The sequence below is a fragment of the Rhinatrema bivittatum genome, chromosome 4 (assembly GCF_901001135.1).
Source record: "Rhinatrema bivittatum chromosome 4, aRhiBiv1.1, whole genome shotgun sequence".
Lineage (NCBI taxonomy): Eukaryota > Metazoa > Chordata > Amphibia > Gymnophiona > Rhinatrematidae > Rhinatrema > Rhinatrema bivittatum.
The window spans coordinates 55,382,267-55,401,324 of NC_042618.1; the positions used below are offsets into that span (position 1 = coordinate 55,382,267).

The window sequence follows — 19,058 nt, forward strand, 5'->3', positions numbered from 1 at the left end:
AAGCCGAGCCACCGACAAAGAAGCCGCGAACAGACCGGACACCCTCCACGTCTCGTTCACCGGCTTCGAGGAAACCCTCACCCTCTCGGGGTGTGGGGGCCGTGATCCCACCGGTTACGGTGGTCCCTCCGGCCCTGCCTCAGCCTCCCTCTCCCGTCGAGCCGGGTATGTTTACCCCTGGTCTCCGGGCAGAACTGGACCGGCTGGTCCAGGAGGCCATCGAGAAAGCGATGAAGAAATTTCAACCTCCATCGGCACCGTCTCCGGCACCAGTTCCAGTGCCGCCCCCGGCACCGATGCCGGCACCGACTTCGCCACCGAGGAGGGAACCGTCCACCGAGCCGATGGTGCAAGCGCTAGCACCGCTACTGAGTCGCATGGAGGCACTCATGACGGCCCTTCCATCGGTGATTCCAGTGCCATCGACGACACCACCGTCTCCGACTGGTTTCTCATCGGCAGGAGAAACACCGTTTCGACTTCCCCCTTCCGGGGTAGTTCCATCGGTACCTTCTGGTATTTCTCCACCGATTTATCCTTCGGCTCCATCGATTCCGCGCCAGGCACCGATTCCATCGGCAGCACCGAAGCCATCGATGCCATTTCTGGTTCCACCTACCGCACCGATTCCACCTCGGTTTCCATCGATGCCTTCAGAGCTTCAACCAGGTCCATCAGGGCTACAAGCCCCACATGATCCCTACGATACCTGGGGTGATGATGATGATTCTTCTTCTGACACAGATTTGCCTTCGCCACCTTCTCCTACAGAGAGTAGAAAAAGATCTCCTCCTGAGGATCTATCTTTCATTAATTTTGTGAAAGAGATGTCAGAAGTTGTACCTTTTCAACTACAATCTGAAGCTGATGACAGACACCAGATGATGGAACTGCTTCAATTTCTGGATGCTCCAAAAATCATCGCTTCTATTCCTATTCACCAGGTGTTTTTGGATCTGCTCAAGAAAAACTGGGAATCTCCTTCCTCTGTTTCCCCAGTCAACAAGAAGGCTGACTCCACATACCTTGTCCAGTCAGCACCAGGTTTTCAAAAGCCTCAACTGGATCATCGCTCTGTTGTGGTTGAGTCCGCACAAAAGAAGGCCAAGCGTCTGAAACCACATTCTTCTACTCCACCTACCAAGGACAATAAATTCCTGGATAGTGTGGGACGAAAGGTATATCATGGAGCTATGTTGATTTCACGCATAGCTTCATATCAACTTTACATTACTCAGTACAACAGAGCCATCCTTAAGCAGATGCAAGACTATGCTGACACATTACCAGACCAATACCAACCGCAGCTTCAAGCCCTTCTTCACAAAGGATTTGAGGCAGGGAAGCACGACATCAGAACTGCCTATGACATATTCGATGCTTCCACAAAGGTTTCAGCCACAGCCATCTCAGCCAGACGTTGGGCTTGGTTAAAATCCTCCAACCTTCGTCCAGAGGTCCAAGATCGTCTTGCTGATTTACCCTGCTTAGGCGACAATTTGTTTGGAGAGCAAATTCAACAGATTGTGGCGGAGTTAAAAGACCACCATGAGACGTTGAAACAACTCTCATCTGTCCCGCCTGAGGTGTCCTCCAAGCAACCACCAAAGAAGGACTCTAAGAAGTCGTTCTTTCGACCACGTCGCTACTTTCCTCCATCGGCTAGGCCTCGTCCTGCACGGTCCTCCAGCAGACCTCAGCCTCGTCAGCCGAGAAAGCAAAGACCTACTGTAGCCCCACCTCCTGGGCCTACGGCGGGCCTTTGACTTCCCTGTACTGAGCACATGCCAAATCCCTCTTCCACACATCCCTGTGGGAGTCGTCTGTACCACTTTTTACACCGTTGGAAACAGATCACCTCAGATCAGTGGGTGCTAGCAATTATCGCACAGGGTTACCACCTCAACTTCATAACACTTCCGCCAGACTCCCCGCCCCTTCAGGCATGGAGTCTAACCAGCCATTTCACTCAATTACATCAAGAAGTATCCCTTCTTCTACAATCAAATGCTATAGAACCCGTCCCTCCTTGTCAACAAGGGAAAGGATTCTATTCCAGATACTTCCTCATACCAAAGAAATCAGGGGGACTACGTCCAATTCTGGACCTTCGAGCCCTCAACAAGTATCTGCAAAAAGAAAAGTTCAAGATGGTAACCCTGGGCGCCTTACTCCCTCTCTTACGAAAGGGGGATTGGCTGTGCTCTCTCGACCTCAAGGACGCTTATACCCACATTGCGATAACACAATCTCATCGCAAGTATCTGCGTTTTCTGATAGGCCACGACCATTATCAATACCGGGTACTACCTTTCGGGCTGGCATCTGCTCCACGGGTCTTTACCAAATGTCTCGTAGTAGTAGCAGCATTCCTCAGGAAGGAAGGTGTCCACGTCTACCCCTATCTGGACGATTGGCTAATCAGGGCCTCCACCCCTCAACTTGCTCAATCCTCCCTGAAGTTGACAATTCACACACTCCTTTCCTTGGGGTTTCTTGTCAATTACGAGAAATCTTGCTTAGTCCCATCTCAAACCTTATCCTTCATTGGAGCAGACTTGGACACCTTACAGGCAAAAGCCTACCTTCCACTTCAACGAGTTCAAACGCTCATGTCCCTAGCTCGCCAGCTCCAGTCTCAACACACTGCCACAGGTCGCCAATTCCTCATCCTCCTAGGACACATGGCATCTTCGGTTCAAGTCACTCCCTTGAGCCGACTAGCCATGAGAGTAACACAATGGACTCTACGACACCAATGGATTCAGGCTTTTCAGCCTCTGTCCTCCATTGTCACAATTACACAAGCGCTATGCCTGTCTTTAACCTGGTGGACAACTCAAGTCAACCTCCTTCAAGGCTTACCCTTTCTCCTACCAGATCCACAGGTAATCCTAACCACCGATGCTTCCCACATCGGTTGGGGGGCCCATGTGGACGAATTGCAAACCCAAGGGTTATGGTCACCAGAGGAAGCCGAACACCAGATAAATTTTTTGGAACTTCGAGCAATCCGCTACGCGCTCAGAACTTTCAAAGATCATCTATCGAATCAGATAATCTTAATCCAGACAGACAACCAAGTGGCCATGTGGTACATAAACAAGCAGGGAGGCACAGGCTCCTTCCTTCTGTGTCAGGAAGCTGCGCAGATTTGGGCAGAAGCCCTCTCCCATTCCATGTACCTCAAGGCCACTTACTTGCCGGGAGTAGACAATGTATTGGCAGACCGACTGAGCCGTGTCTTCAAACCACACGAGTGGTCACTCGATCCTCTGGTAGTGACCTCTCTGTTCCACAAGTGGGGTTTTCCCCGCATAGACCTCTTTGCGTCCCCTCAGAACCACAAAGTGGACGATTACTGCTCTCTCAGTCGGAGCCAGCACTCTCAGCCCAGGGATGCCTTCTCCCTCAAGTGGATGACAGGTCTGCTTTATGCATTCCCTCCACTTCCTCTTCTGTCAAGGACTCTCGTGAAGCTTCGCCAGGACGGAGGAACCATGATCCTGATAGCACCCCACTGGCCACGCCAAGTGTGGTTTCCCATACTCCAGGATCTCTCCATCCGCAGGCACATCCCTCTGGGAACGGATCAGCATCTGCTCACTCAAAACGACGGATGCCTCCTCCATCCCAACCTCCAAGCCTTGTCCCTGACGGCATGGATGTTGAAAGGTTAGTCCTTCAGCCTTTTAACCTTTCGGATTCGGTTTCTCGTGTCCTGATAGCTTCACGAAAGCCCTCCACCAGAAGATCTTATTCATATAAATGGAAAAGGTACACATCATGGTGCACTTCTCAGTCCCTTGATCCCCTTTCCTGTCCAATCTCTAAGTTCTTGGACTATTTATGGCACCTATCAGAATCCGGTCTAAAGACCTCTTCCATTAGGATGCATGTCAGTGCGGTAGCCGCCTTCCATAAAGGTATAGAGGGTGTCCCTATTTCAGTACAACCCCTGGTGACACGCTTTCTTAAAGGCTTGCTCCATCTGAAACCACCCTTACGTCCTCCGGCCCCATCTTGGGACCTTAATCTGGTTCTTGGTCGTCTAATGAAACCACCTTTCGAACCTCTGCACTCCTGTGAATTGAAGTATCTCACATGGAAAGTATTATTCCTGTTGGCCATTACTTCAGCTCGCAGGGTTAGTGAGTTACAGGCCTTAGTCACCTATCCGCCTTACACTAAACTCCTGCAGGACAGGGCGGTACTCTCCGCACTCACCCTAAATTTTTACCTAAGGTAGTTTCTGAGTTTCATATCAATCAATCCATCATACTACCTATCTTTTTTCCCAGGCCCCATTCCAACTCTGGGGAACAGACTCTGCATACCCTAGACTGTAAACGGGCTCTAGCTTTTTATCTAGACCGTACAGTTGCTCACAGAAAGAGCACTCAACTGTTTGTCTCCTTCCATCCTAACAAGTTAGGACAACCTGTGGGTAAGCAGGCTCTTTCCTCCTGGTTGGCAGACTGCATTTCTTTTTGCTATCAGCAAGCTGGCATTCCTTTTCAAGACCGTGTAAAAGCACACTCTGTGAGGGCCATGGCGACTTCGGTAGCACACCTTCGATCGGTGCCGCTTCCTGACATCTGTAAAGCTGCAACCTGGAGTTCCCTCCATATCTTTGCAGCCCACTATTGTTTGGACAAAGCGGGAAGACAAGACTCCATCTTCGGCCAATCTGTCTTGCGTAACCTTTTTCCAACATGATGTACCAACACCCTTCCACCTTCCCGGTAGGGTGCGGATGCCCTTTACCAAATTCCACCCCAGTTGTTGTGCCTGTTGCACGCCGTTGGGTGCATTTGGTGCCAGTCAGGACATCCTCAGCTCGGTACTCACCCATTTGTGAGGACTACCATCCTGCTTGTCCTGTGAGAAAGCAAATGTTGCTTACCTGATGTAACAGGTGTTCTCACAGGACAGCAGGATGTTAGTCCTCACGAAACCCGCCCGCCACCCCGCGGTGTTGGGTTCGTTTTATTTTTACTTTTTAGGCACTGCCTGTAGCTTTGAAATCAGACTGAAGGGAGACCCCTGCTGGCTGCAGGGTCAGTGCCTTGCTGGGCATGCCCAGTAGGGGCCAGTCAAAGTTCTGTTTAAACTTTGACAGAAGTTTTCCGTGGTGGGCTCCATCCTCGATGTCACCCATTTGTGAGGACTAACATCCTGCTGTCCTGTGAGAACACCTGTTACATCAGGTAAGCAACATTTGCTTTCCTTCTTTTTAGGTAAATTCAAAAGTACTTTCCTTTCTGTTGGAGGCTGATCCATTCAGCCTACAGCGTCTCCCAGGCCAATCCCCTCTCCAAGGGATTGCGTCAGATGTTCCTCTCCTCCACTTTCATCCTCTGCCCGAAATTCTTCAATGAGGGCGCTCTCCCTCCTCCGAGGCAAGCCGCTCGCCTCCACCTCTCACAAAGCGGCTGGATTACCTGTGGGCCTCTGCATTTCCGGGGATAAGGTAGTCTGGAGCTCCTGTGGGGAGGCGGTTCCCTCTTCCTCCTGCTCTCCCTGCTGTGAGCTATCACCCGGTTTAGGCTCCCTAAATCCATCGGGAATCCATCGGGCCCTGAATTGAACCCTCTAAGACAATTCCCAAACTCTCTCTTTCCTTTGCTCTCCTTTTTCTTGCTGTATGAGGCATTTTGATTGAAAAACTCCACAAAATTCTCAGAGCCCAAGTTACACACGTCAGCCATATTAACAAAAAAAAAAAAAGGGGGGGGGGGATCCTTAGCCCCTTCTATGTGGGCAGGATATGTGAAAGAAGCTGACATGGTGGTGTCTTTTCTTGATCCATGGGCTAGTGGTGAAGTCTGGTCTCGGATATTTTATTGCTGCAATTTATTGAGAAAGCTAAAGTTGAGGGTGTTTCGAAGGCTGCAGTGTCTACACAGCTCCTAGCGTTTTCCTTTTTCATGCGGGTACACGGGTGCGCTTTCCTATGGGTCATTTTGTGGTTCGTTGCTTGCTACTTGGTTGGTCTAGAGGTTCTATGCGAGGGTCGGACAAGCAGTTGTCCATCACTCATGATATCCTGCTTATGTTGTGGGATGTGCTGTCTGGAATTTGTATGTCAAGGTATGAATGTTGCTTGTTCTGTTTGGCTTTTGTATTCGCCTTTTTTGGGGCCTTTCGGGTTTGTGAATTGGTGGCTAGAGTTAGCATGGGGGCAGATTGCACAGGTCTACAGGGCCTGCATGTAAAGTAATTCGAGTATTTTGTATACTCCTAAGTCTAAAACAGATCAGGGAGGAAGAGGCGCTTCCATTGTATTTTGGGCAGTTTAGGGTTTATGTACCTGTCCGGTTACTAATGCTGAGGGTTATAGACAGATTCAACCGATGGGTGGGTTGCAATTCTTGGTGCATGCTAACATTCATCCATTGACTAAGTACCAATTCGAGATGGTTCTGCACCCGGGTTTGTCAACCCTTGGCTTGGACCTGGGTCAGTTCGGAAATCATTTGTTTAGAATTGGGGCAGTGACATCAGCAGCTTGGTCAGGTCTGTCTGGTGGTGTGATCCAGAGGATCAGGTATGGGAAATCGGATGCTTTTCAGGGGAAATGTACACCCTGGGACCTTGTGAGACGTTCCTGGTTTACTAATTGTTTTCTCTTTTCTGTTCTGCATGTTGGGGGTGGATTGCATGGATTGTTGGACATTCGTAATCATGTGGACCCATAGACATGCATGCGGGTGTCCTTACAGGGTGCATCTGGGCCTGACTCAGCATGGTATGATTGTTCGCTGGTTGCGGTGAAGGAGGATGTTGTGGGATGAACTGATCCCTTGCTTGCAGCGGGGGTTGGAGTGATTTGGTCAGCCTGGGGTGCTGATTATTCATTTGGGATGGAATGATTGGGGTAAAATGTCCAATCACAAATTCATCAGCATGGTAAAGAAGGACTTAATGTCTCTTTCTGTATTGCTGCATGCTGTTGTAATTTGTTGGTCAGATATCATTACAAGGCCTTCTGAGATGGATAGGGTAATTTGGCAATGTAGTTGGGCAAAGGCCAATCAGCAGATTGGTTCTTGGTTGGGTTTATTGGGGGGGGGGCATCACATCAGGCATGAGTGGTCATGGGATTTGGATAGTGTCAATTTCGAGTGGACGGGTTTCATTTATCCTTTATTGGGTTGGATTTATTTCTGAATTAATTTCAAGAGGCCTTGGAGGATTTGCTGACAGGAATCATGGCCGCATCTTTGGGGTTCACGGGATAGTATTTCTACCTGTGCCTGTGCCTGTGGTGGGTTGCCCAAGCCAGTTTTCAGTTCCACGCTATGCTGAATGGTTTGCTGACTTGACCAGAAGGTCATGTCTGGAATTGTGGGGATGGAAGAATTGGGTGCAGTTGTTCCTTGCACGGCTTCTTGCTGGGCTGAAGCAGGAGTCATAGGAGCTGTGGAATCAAAATACCGGTAGCCTGCAGGCCGGGTGGCCTGGGGATGTTCATCTTGCTGGAGGCTGGCAGATGATCACTGTGGGCTTGTCATTTTTGGCATACTACCAGCTCGGGCTTCTAGTTATGTATTGTAATAAAGCTGCGGCCTGTTTTGATTCCACTCAGGTGTTTGTCTGTTTTATTGTGTGTTTGCTGACTCTGTTGTAAAAGGATGGATGCAAGGAGAGGTGTATGACCTGGTTACCCATATTATAGATGGGTGGACAGGTCTTGTACCTGGTTGCCCAGGGTAATGTGGGTGCCAGCCTTACCTCTGGTGGCTCATGGGGGGAGGGGGAGAGGGTTGCGTGGTTATTGTCAGTTCCTTGACGGTTAGGGCACAGAGTCAGTAGGTTTAGTTTAAAAAAAATAAACTATTGGTTGGTTGAGGATGTGATTGATGGCAGGGCTCTAGGGCCGTAGGGAAATGGGGAGGAGTCTATGGGAAGGGGTTGTACGTCAGCAGGCCATAGGTTCACTTGCCTGCTGTCTTCTTAGGAGCTGTCAAAATACAAAAGGATCCAGCTATGTAAAGAACTCAATGTGAACTTACTTGGCAACCGTCATACATAGCCTCAGTAGTATATTGGCTTATGGTGTCAAGCCCTTGCAACTCTGGGCTTGAATAATCATAGGTTGCTGTAAGAATTTAAGAACCAAACACTGTGTGAAAACTACAAATGTTAGCTCTTAACGTTTTCCACCAGCCAGGGGAGAAATATCCTACTACCTGAAGTGCACGCTCCAACACCGGCAGTGTTTCGGAGTGTCAGACTCCTTCCTCAGGGAACTTCAGGGAGGTAATTTGCTGGTGTAATTCTGTGTGGAAATACAATAAAAGAGTTCTGCAAATGCCAAAGGCTAATAGTTCAAGCAAATGGCAAAGATTTGGAAGCAATGAAAAAACTTACTTTGCAACGATGTTTATGGTCAATCAAAAAGCGGTGCAAGACACTGGCTGAAATCGGTGCCCCAAAAAAGTGAGCAGCCTTGCCGAGATCCTTGCCGCTAGAAGTGACAGCTAACCGCGGGTAAAAACGCCGGTTTTAAAGGGGATCTGTCGACTGCAGTCAGTGCTGGCAGGAAATGACGAATGCACCTCCATATTTGGTGATGACCATATAAGGTGAATGACGTGTGTGGGAAAATACTAGCCCAGCTGAGATCCATATATGGGCAATGACGTCATGCAGCGGCCATTTTGAAAAAACAAAACAGATGTAAAATGAATCAGAGAAGCAGGGCAGCGCATGGGGGAACCTCCATACTTACTAGATGTGAAAAAATTTTGGATGGCCCATAATAAAATCAAAAGGCCTGTGCTTGGCTCATATAATGTGAAATAGAAACCGTATTATAATGGTGACTGTATAGTCAAAATTGAAAAACATACACAGATTATGATATTTGAAATATTTAAAAGACCTGATAAAGTTTGGAAAAAAAACACATTGTGAAAATGTAATATTAAGTGAGGGAAAACCATTCCACTCTTTCATTCAGTCCCTGTGGTTCTGTGGAACGCAGTTGAAAGATCCAACGATTTTCTTTATAGTTGAGCTGTGAAGTTCTATCGCCTCCTCTCCAATGCTGGGGAATGTGTTCCAGAATAGTCCATTTATATTCATCAAATGTGTGTGTGTGGGCTATGCTATGTTGGACTAATGGAGCCTTGATGTCCTGAGTGTTGATCCTACTCCGGTGTTCCACAAGTCTAATGCGGATCTTACGTCGAGTGCGTCCTATGTAAATTTTATTGCAGGGACACTGAAGTGCATAAATTACAAAATCTGTATTGCAATCAACATGATGTTTGTGAACAATCTTTAAGCCTGTGTGAGGATCAGTCCAATGGGAACCAGTCAAAGCTTGATTACAACAAGAGCATTTTCCACATGTTGTGAATGACCCTGGTGAAGAGCCACATTGAGAGCGAGGCGCTGCTCTGACAACCTTCTGTTTGATGTTGTGTCCTCGAGAATATGCAAACATGGGGGGTTCGTGAAACAGCGAATGGGGACTAAGAACGTGCCAATTGTTCATGATGGCTTGTTTAACATGAGTGGTGAGTTCTGTGTATGGTAGAACGCAGATAATGCTGGGGGATTCATTACGACGTTTATATTGTAAAAGCTGAGATCTGTCAGAACATGTGGCCCTTTTGTGGGCTCTTCGAATAACTCGGGAGGGATATCCTCTTTCCAAAAACCTGTTGCAAAGATGTCCAGCCTGTGTATGAAAGTCTTCAATGTCGGAACACAGTCTTCGAAGTCTGAAGAATTGGCCCACCGGTAAGCCTTCTTTGAATTTTCTAGGGTGGTGACTCTGGAAGCGAAGGTAGTTGTTACGGTCAGTGGGTTTCCTAAACAGCGTCGTGCTGATGCCTTTTGAATCCTTCAAAATCTTGATGTCTAGAAATGCTAGTGAATTTTGATCATAGACAATGCTGAATTTTAAATGTGGATCAATGTGATTGAGAAAATGGTGAAACTGTAGCAATTGCGCTTCTGTATGAGTCCAGATAAAAAATATATCGTCAATGTAACGTGACCACAATTGGACGAATTGGAATTGAGGAGATGGATAGACATATTTTTCCTCGAATTGTGTCACATATAGATTAGCGACATCTGGTGCAATAGGTGAACCCATGGCTACTCCATGGGTTTGGAGATAAAACTGCTGTTCGAACGAGAAAAAATTGTTATAAAGAATGATTTCTGTCAATTCTACCAGAAATTCTGACGGAATGCGCTGCGGTCTCATCCTATTTTCAACAATTTTTTGGACAAGCTTGAGTGCGTCCAATTGCGGAATGTTTGTGTACAAAGACTCAATGTCTAAACTGACTAGGAAATAACTGCTGGGTATGTCACTGACCGTAGATAGTTTATTCAGCATGTCTGAGGTATCTTGTATATATGAAGTAGCATTCTTGACTGGGACTCGAAGAAAAATGTCCATGAATTTAGCTAAGGGTTCCAAGATGGAGCCGTTGGCTGAGACTATGGGCCGACAGGGCGGGTGAACTAGAGTTTTGTGGATTTTGGGAACCCCATAAATGACAGGGGTGCGCGGATATTCTACCTTGAGAAAATTGTGTTCCTTAACAGTGAGAAAACCTTGTTCAAGTGCAATCTTAAGATTGCAGATGTTCCTTAACAGTGCTATGCTATGTTGGACTAATGGAGCCTTGATGTCCTGAGTGTTGATCCTACTCCGGTGTTCCACAAGTCTAATGCGGATCTTAAGATTGCAGGGCAATCTCAGGACATCAAGGCTCCATTAGTCCAACATAGCATAGCACTGTTAAGGAACATCTGCAATCTTAAGATTGCACTTGAACAAGGTTTTCTCACTGTTAAGGAACACAATTTTCTCAAGGTAGAATATCCGCGCACCCCTGTCATTTATGGGGTTCCCAAAATCCACAAAACTCTAGTTCACCCGCCCTGTCGGCCCATAGTCTCAGCCAACGGCTCCATCTTGGAACCCTTAGCTAAATTCATGGACATTTTTCTTCGAGTCCCAGTCAAGAATGCTACTTCATATATACAAGATACCTCAGACATGCTGAATAAACTATCTACGGTCAGTGACATACCCAGCAGTTATTTCCTAGTCAGTTTAGACATTGAGTCTTTGTACACAAACATTCCGCAATTGGACGCACTCAAGCTTGTCCAAAAAATTGTTGAAAATAGGATGAGACCGCAGCGCATTCCGTCAGAATTTCTGGTAGAATTGACAGAAATCATTCTTTATAACAATTTTTTCTCGTTCGAACAGCAGTTTTATCTCCAAACCCATGGAGTAGCCATGGGTTCACCTATTGCACCAGATGTCGCTAATCTATATGTGACACAATTCGAGGAAAAATATGTCTATCCATCTCCTCAATTCCAATTCGTCCAATTGTGGTCACGTTACATTGACGATATATTTTTTATCTGGACTCATACAGAAGCGCAATTGCTACAGTTTCACCATTTTCTCAATCACATTGATCCACATTTAAAATTCAGCATTGTCTATGATCAAAATTCACTAGCATTTCTAGACATCAAGATTTTGAAGGATTCAAAAGGCATCAGCACGACGCTGTTTAGGAAACCCACTGACCGTAACAACTACCTTCGCTTCCAGAGTCACCACCCTAGAAAATTCAAAGAAGGCTTACCGGTGGGCCAATTCTTCAGACTTCGAAGACTGTGTTCCGACATTGAAGACTTTCATACACAGGCTGGACATCTTTGCAACAGGTTTTTGGAAAGAGGATATCCCTCCCGAGTTATTCGAAGAGCCCACAAAAGGGCCACATGTTCTGACAGATCTCAGCTTTTACAATATAAACGTCGTAATGAATCCCCCAGCATTATCTGCGTTCTACCATACACAGAACTCACCACTCATGTTAAACAAGCCATCATGAACAATTGGCACGTTCTTAGTCCCCATTCGCTGTTTCACGAACCCCCCATGTTTGCATATTCTCGAGGACACAACATCAAACAGAAGGTTGTCAGAGCAGCGCCTCGCTCTCAATGTGGCTCTTCACCAGGGTCATTCACAACATGTGGAAAATGCTCTTGTTGTAATCAAGCTTTGACTGGTTCCCATTGGACTGATCCTCACACAGGCTTAAAGATTGTTCACAAACATCATGTTGATTGCAATACAGATTTTGTAATTTATGCACTTCAGTGTCCCTGCAATAAAATTTACATAGGACGCACTCGACGTAAGATCCGCATTAGACTTGTGGAACACCGGAGTAGGATCAACACTCAGGACATCAAGGCTCCATTAGTCCAACATAGCATAGCCCACACACACACATTTGATGAATATAAATGGACTATTCTGGAACACATTCCCCAGCATTGGAGAGGAGGCGATAGAACTTCACAGCTCAACTATAAAGAAAATCGTTGGATCTTTCAACTGCGTTCCACAGAACCACAGGGACTGAATGAAAGAGTGGAATGGTTTTCCCTCACTTAATATTACATTTTCACAATGTGTTTTTTTTCCAAACTTTATCAGGTCTTTTAAATATTTCAAATATCATAATCTGTGTATGTTTTTCAATTTTGACTATACAGTCACCATTATAATACGGTTTCTATTTCACATTATATGAGCCAAGCACAGGCCTTTTGATTTTATTATGGGCCATCCAAAATTTTTTCACATCTAGTAAGTATGGAGGTTCCCCCATGCGCTGCCCTGCTTCTCTGATTCATTTTACATCTGTTTTGTTTTTTCAAAATGGCCGCTGCATGACGTCATTGCCCATATATGGATCTCAGCTGGGCTAGTATTTTCCCACACACGTCATTCACCTTATATGGTCATCACCAAATATGGAGGTGCATTCGTCATTTCCTGCCAGCACTGACTGCAGTCGACAGATCCCCTTTAAAACCGGCGTTTTTACCCGCGGTTAGCTGTCACTTCTAGCGGCAAGGATCTCGGCAAGGCTGCTCACTTTTTTGGGGCACCGATTTCAGCCAGTGTCTTGCACCGCTTTTTGATTGACCATAAACATCGTTGCAAAGTAAGTTTTTTCATTGCTTCCAAATCTTTGCCATTTGCTTGAACTATTAGCCTTTGGCATTTGCAGAACTCTTTTATTGTATTTCCACACAGAATTACACCAGCAAATTACCTCCCTGAAGTTCCCTGAGGAAGGAGTCTGACACTCCGAAACACTGCCGGTGTTGGAGCGTGCACTTCAGGTAGTAGGATATTTCTCCCCTGGCTGGTGGAAAACGTTAAGAGCTAACATTTGTAGTTTTCACACAGTGTTTGGTTCTTAAATTCTTACAGCAACCTATGATTATTCAAGCCCAGAGTTGCAAGGGCTTGACACCATAAGCCAATATACTACTGAGGCTATGTATGACGGTTGCCAAGTAAGTTCACATTGAGTTCTTTACATAGCTGGATCCTTTTGTATTTTGACAGTTTCTGATTTTCAGCTATCCTGAGTTGATCAAAAATACTATTGTCTTCTTAGGAGCTGCATCCCTCTCACCTGCCCTTATGTTCTTTGTGTGTTGCTTGTTTTATGGGGTTTTGATTATCGCAACAGGGGGGTGGGGGGAGTATGCGGGTTGCCCGAGCCAGTTTTGAGTTCAGCGGTATGCTGAATGGTTTGTTGACTTAACCGGATGGTCATGTCTGGAATTGTGGGGATAGAACAATTGGGTGTAATTGTTCCATGCACGGCTCCTTGCTGGGCTGAGATGGGGTTGTGTGAGCTGTGGTATCGAAATACCGGTAGCCTGCAGGCCGGGTGGCCTGGGGATGTTCATCTTGCTGGAGGGTGGCAGATGATCACTGTGGGCTAGTCATTTTTGGTATACTACCAGCTCGGGCTACTAGTTATGTATAGTAATAAAGTTGCGGCCTGTTTTGATTCCACTCAGGTGTTAGTGTGTTTTATTGTGTGTTTGATGACTCTGTTGTAAAAGGGTGGATGCATAGAGAGGTGTATGTCCTGGTTACTTATATTATTGATTTAACATCTGTCTTGCAAAGACAGTTCACCCCTCAGACTTTAAGAGTAAAACATGATAATATTCTTATTTGTTATCCAACCTAATGTGTAGTATTTGCAATGCTGACTGACCCACTGTGTAAAGAGCATCATTTTGAAAAGCATTTTGACACAACCAAAGAATGAGAGAAATCCTTTTGAAAACAAGGTTTCTAACTTGTTATTCATCTGTATACTGTATTTCGTGCAAAGAAGTCTAATATAAACATAACAAATATCATCTATGTTAATCTCTTGCAAATATACTTTTGAGGAATGCAACTCAATAAAATTAGCTTTTTGGTAGGTAGACAGATTTCAATCAGAGTAAATAAAGGAATAAAACTACTATAAGAAGTTTTTTGTTTGTTTTTTTTTAAATTAGTTGAACCATTTTCTATGTAAAGGACATGTTAGCATGCTGCAGACTAAAAAGTACTTCCATGTGTATATCATATATAAATATTTTAACACAGAAAATACCTTCACATTCAGATGCCTCTGTGCTGTACTCTTCGTGGTTTGACAGCAAGCGGTTGAATTTTTGCTTATGCTCTGAGCCAGCTTGTGTTGCTTTTTCTGACACTGCTGACCGAAAACTCTGTGAGCGTGATACGGAGATCTCAAACTGTTTAATCACCTCCTCATCACTGTCTGAAGATGTTGTTAGCTCCTCATCCTCCCCATAACTGTTCACTGAGAGAAAACACAAAACAGGCGCTTGACAACTGATCCACCCTATAAGATATCCTAAGCACAGGAAGGCTCAGAGAATTCTGCTCGGCTCTGAAAAATGGATTTATTCTTGAGGCTGTTTTAATGTTTGCAATCAACCTGTTTACATTTCTCATTTGTTTGCTTGAGGAGATACATTATCTCAGCTAACGTGCATTTTTACCACTTTGGAATTATTGATCTTCCCATTACTTATGAATAGTGAAAATACAATTTTTATTTAATAAGAATCCATTATTTATTAGGGATGTGCACAGAAAAGAAATTAATTTTGTTTTGTTTTATCATCTCCTTTGGAGTTTTTCATTCATCTTTCATTTATTTGACGTTTATTTTGGTTTGTTTCGCTTAACTGAAATGAAATTGACCAGAGTTTCCCATCCCTATCCAGGGGGCACACCTAACCAGTTGGGTTTTCAGGATTGCCACAGTGAATATGCATGAGACAGAGTTGCATACTTTGGAGACCCGGTGTCTGCAAATCTGTCTCATGCATATTCATTGTGGCAATCCTGAAAACCCAACTGGTTAGGTGTGCCCCCGGGAGAGGGTTGGGAATCAATGAAATAAACAGAAAGCAAAAAAAAAAAAACAAGGAAGGAGCCAGGATCCCCCTCCCGCTGCCAAATCCCTCCCCCTCCAGCATTGTCCAATAAAATATTCTCACCTTCGGGCCTTCTCCATCCCCCATCTTCCCCATCCTCATCTTACCTCATCCATGGGTTCATAGACGCTGAAATGGGGCAGGAGTGATCTCTAGTCGCTCCTGCCTCACCTAGTCCAATTTTCAAAATGGTGCCAGCCAGCCCTCTGGGAAGGATGAGAGATGGCGGGTAATTATTTTTATTACAGCGGTTGAGGTACAGGACAGCTTTGCTGGTGGATTGCATTCCAAAAAGAGAAAACCCAATGAATTGTTGTTCGACTTTCATAATTATCCATGAAAAGGTATGAATACAGATTTACACCTGCTCCCAAGCAATCATATATATATGTGTGCATGCATGCCGCACATGGCTACGCACGTACCCATTAATTTTCAAAGCAGACTTACGCACATAAGTCTGCTTTGAAAATTAGAGCTGAAGCCTGCGTATTTAAAGTAGGCAGGCTGTTAAAATTGGAAAACTCAATGAAACAGTGTTTCATTATGTTTTTTTCATGTCATTTCAGAATGAATGTATACCCCTATTATTTATCATCACCCTGCCAGGATGTATTAAAAAACATGTAGGTATGTCAGAAGTGTGAAAAGTCACAATAAAGTTTAAATCACATTATTACTTTAACACCTAAAGCAAAAATACATTACGACATGGAAGAAGACTGTCTATATCTAAACTTGGGGGAGGGAGAGAGAGAGAGAGCCTTGCTGTAGTGTCTCCTCCCTAGACAGATATTTGTATCCCTATGGGATGGACTCTCTACCTGGGTAACAACAAGCTAGGTTGAGAGAACATTGCACAAATCTCATCTTGGAGTGAGTTTTCTCACTCCGTAGGTCATCAAATCTTCACAAGAGACCACTGTTCTGTTCGTACGTCTCACTTTGAATGTGAAAGTGGCCCCTAACCCCCTACACTAATACTTAAACCTCACCTCGAGTTACTAGGTGGGCCTCCCATAGGGATACAAATACCTGTCTTGGGAGGAGACATGACAGCAAGGCTCTCTCTCACTCTCTCTTTCTCTCTCTCTCCCAGCAGGCCTGTCAGGAGACATCATGACCCCAACTCACAATACCAATGCAATATTGGAAAATGAGGCCCTTAGTCACAGGGATGGGAGAGATAACTTATACATGACCATAAATTTAACTACAATTTTACTCTGTTGCATTCCCTAAAGGGTATTCTGGTCTTATCTTCAATAGATTTGCATGCATTGCCTCTATTCCATGCAAATCCTACCTCATGCATATTCATTGTGGATAGTCTGAAAACCAGATTAGCTATGGGATGCTCCAGGATCAGCTTGAGCAATACTGCACTAGAACAAGAAGTCACAGTATGAGACTCCAAGGAGGTAAACTCAGGAGCAGTAAAAGGAAATATTTCTTCATGGAATAGGTGGTGAATATATGGAATGTCCTTCCAATGGTGGTGGCAGAGACAAAAACGATAATGGAATTCAAGAAAAAATGAGAGGAGCACAAGGAATCCCTGGTTACAAAGGGGCCAATATTGAAATGCTACTTAGTCGGATAAGTAGGAATTATCTATATAAGTGGCAGCTGCTGAATATCTGGCTATGTTCAGAGGTTGCCATTTTGCTGGATAAGTATTTATCCGGATAAGTAGATAGCTGGATATCTTGAGGGCGGGCATTGGGCGGATTGGGGTGGAGTAACTTATTCAGTTATCTTAACCAGATAAGTGCCTATATTCAGCCTTATCCCGGTAAGTTAACTGAATAAGTTAGACCTGCTCAATAGTAAGACTAATATTATCCAGCTATTACTTATCCAGTTAATTAGCACTTATCCGCATATATTCATCAGCATAGCCATTTTGCTGAATATCCCTTCTAAGTTATCCAGATAAGTTATATCCAGATAATTTAGATAACCGAATATATTTGAATATTGGGCCCAAAGGGGAAAGCCAAATAATTATTGTCTATCACATTGCATTAATAGTAAAACTGGGCAGATTAGATGATCCTTATGGTCCTTATTTGCTATTATCTTGTATGTTTTTCTGTTTTTTTATCAAGACAGTACTATACAGATCCTTTCATTTTAGGATTGTTATAAAGTTGAGCGGGTTCTAACACATAGTTCTTTATTTTTTGGTGGTAGTGTTATATCAGGCCGCATTATTTTTTGGTGGTAGTGTTATATCAGGCCGCATAAATTTGCAGGTTGTTTTTCAGCCAGACTACACCAATTTTCAAAGTGAATTTATGCATATAAATTTTATTTGAAAATTATCCTGGCAAAGCAATGCACACATAGCTACCCTTGCTATTTAGTGTACATAGTTTTGTCAAGAAAATTTACACACATAGAAGTTAATTTAAAACAAGCATGCGTGCGCACATAGAAGCACACATCAGCTCACGAGCAAGAGTACGGTAGAATTTTTAATTGCGTGCGCACTTACGCATGTATGTTTTAAAATGCACCAATCGCATGTAAGTATGCTCCTAATTTTAAGAAATTACTCAAGCACAGCTGGCACGTATGTGTCTTCAATAGGACTATGTCGGCTTTTTTGTGTGTATGTTAGCAAATTTTAAAACATGCTCACGCGAAGCACAGTCCCAGTTTCCCAATTAGTCCACCTGTTTGTCCAGTTAATAGCGAGGTCTTTCAATCATCTCTGGTTCTTCAGCCTGCATGCTGCCCATCAACTGTACTTTAAGCTCTAAAACGTGAGAACTACAGACTTGCTTCTCAGGAGCAGCAGTAAAGTTACATGGATATCTAGCTTATGCACGCTGCAGGTTAGGTTTTAAAATCCAGAGTTATGTGCATAAGTCTTGGCCCCGCAATACAATACCCATTCATCGCCATTTTTCTGCCCCTTGATTCTTTATGTGTGCATTTTGTGGCTTTTTTGCATGCAGTCTACATATGTGCATTTGTGGGCATTTTTGCACGAGCAACGCTTTTAAAATTGACCTGATACTTTTTTAGGGATGTTAATTAATTGTAAACAAATTGGTAAAATACAATTAATTAGTCAATTTTTGTTTCATTCGTGGACCACCAAAATGAATGCAGGAGTTCCAAGAATTTGAACAAATTTTTGTCTCATTTGTTTATATTTCAAATTCAAGTCTATTGCCCATTCAAGTCTGTGGTTATGCTGTGAGCAAACAAGTGTAGGTAACTTAGCAATATAGGAAATGAGGCAGACAAGTTGGCAAGGGAACCAGATGGAGGACAAATCATGGTGAAGCAACTTTTTATCTAGCTTATAGCTGCCATCCAGATCAATTGATGCTGATGAAAGGTCTAAATATCTGCAAGAAACTCTATTTCCTCTCTAGCAGTTGGTAAGGAGGATCTGTTTTTGAGAATCTTCCTGAGATTTACAAAAATCTTTAATAAAGTTGGCTTTGGCACTTGTAAGGGTCTGTTTCTGATCTTCTCTGCAGCAGTGGTCTCACTCACTGTACCAAAAGACAGAGGCAGTGGTACTGCACTTTCTCTGTTCACTGGGGGAGGGGTAGGAGTATGGCAAGTGAAGCCGTGCTTTTATCTCTGTCTGTCTGAGTGTCTAGTGCAGTACAGTGAAGTTAGCACACAGACAAGTAAAGATTAAGAAAAGTCTTGCCAGGCTGCCAGCCTTGTTGATTCTGTTTAAT

At 44.5% G+C, this 19,058-nt stretch overlaps 1 protein-coding gene across 3 annotated transcripts in view; it reads right to left on the bottom strand.

Moving 5' to 3' along the window:
* SYT16 (synaptotagmin 16) overlaps nt 1–19,058 on the bottom strand; it is a 225,512-nt gene that overhangs the window by 55,171 nt on the left and 151,283 nt on the right. For all 3 annotated transcript variants that reach the window (XM_029598148.1, XM_029598150.1, XM_029598149.1), the window contains one exon: nt 14,493–14,705. In XM_029598148.1, coding sequence (XP_029454008.1) covers nt 14,493–14,705 — 213 coding nt within the window. The remainder of the gene's footprint in view (nt 1–14,492; nt 14,706–19,058) is intronic.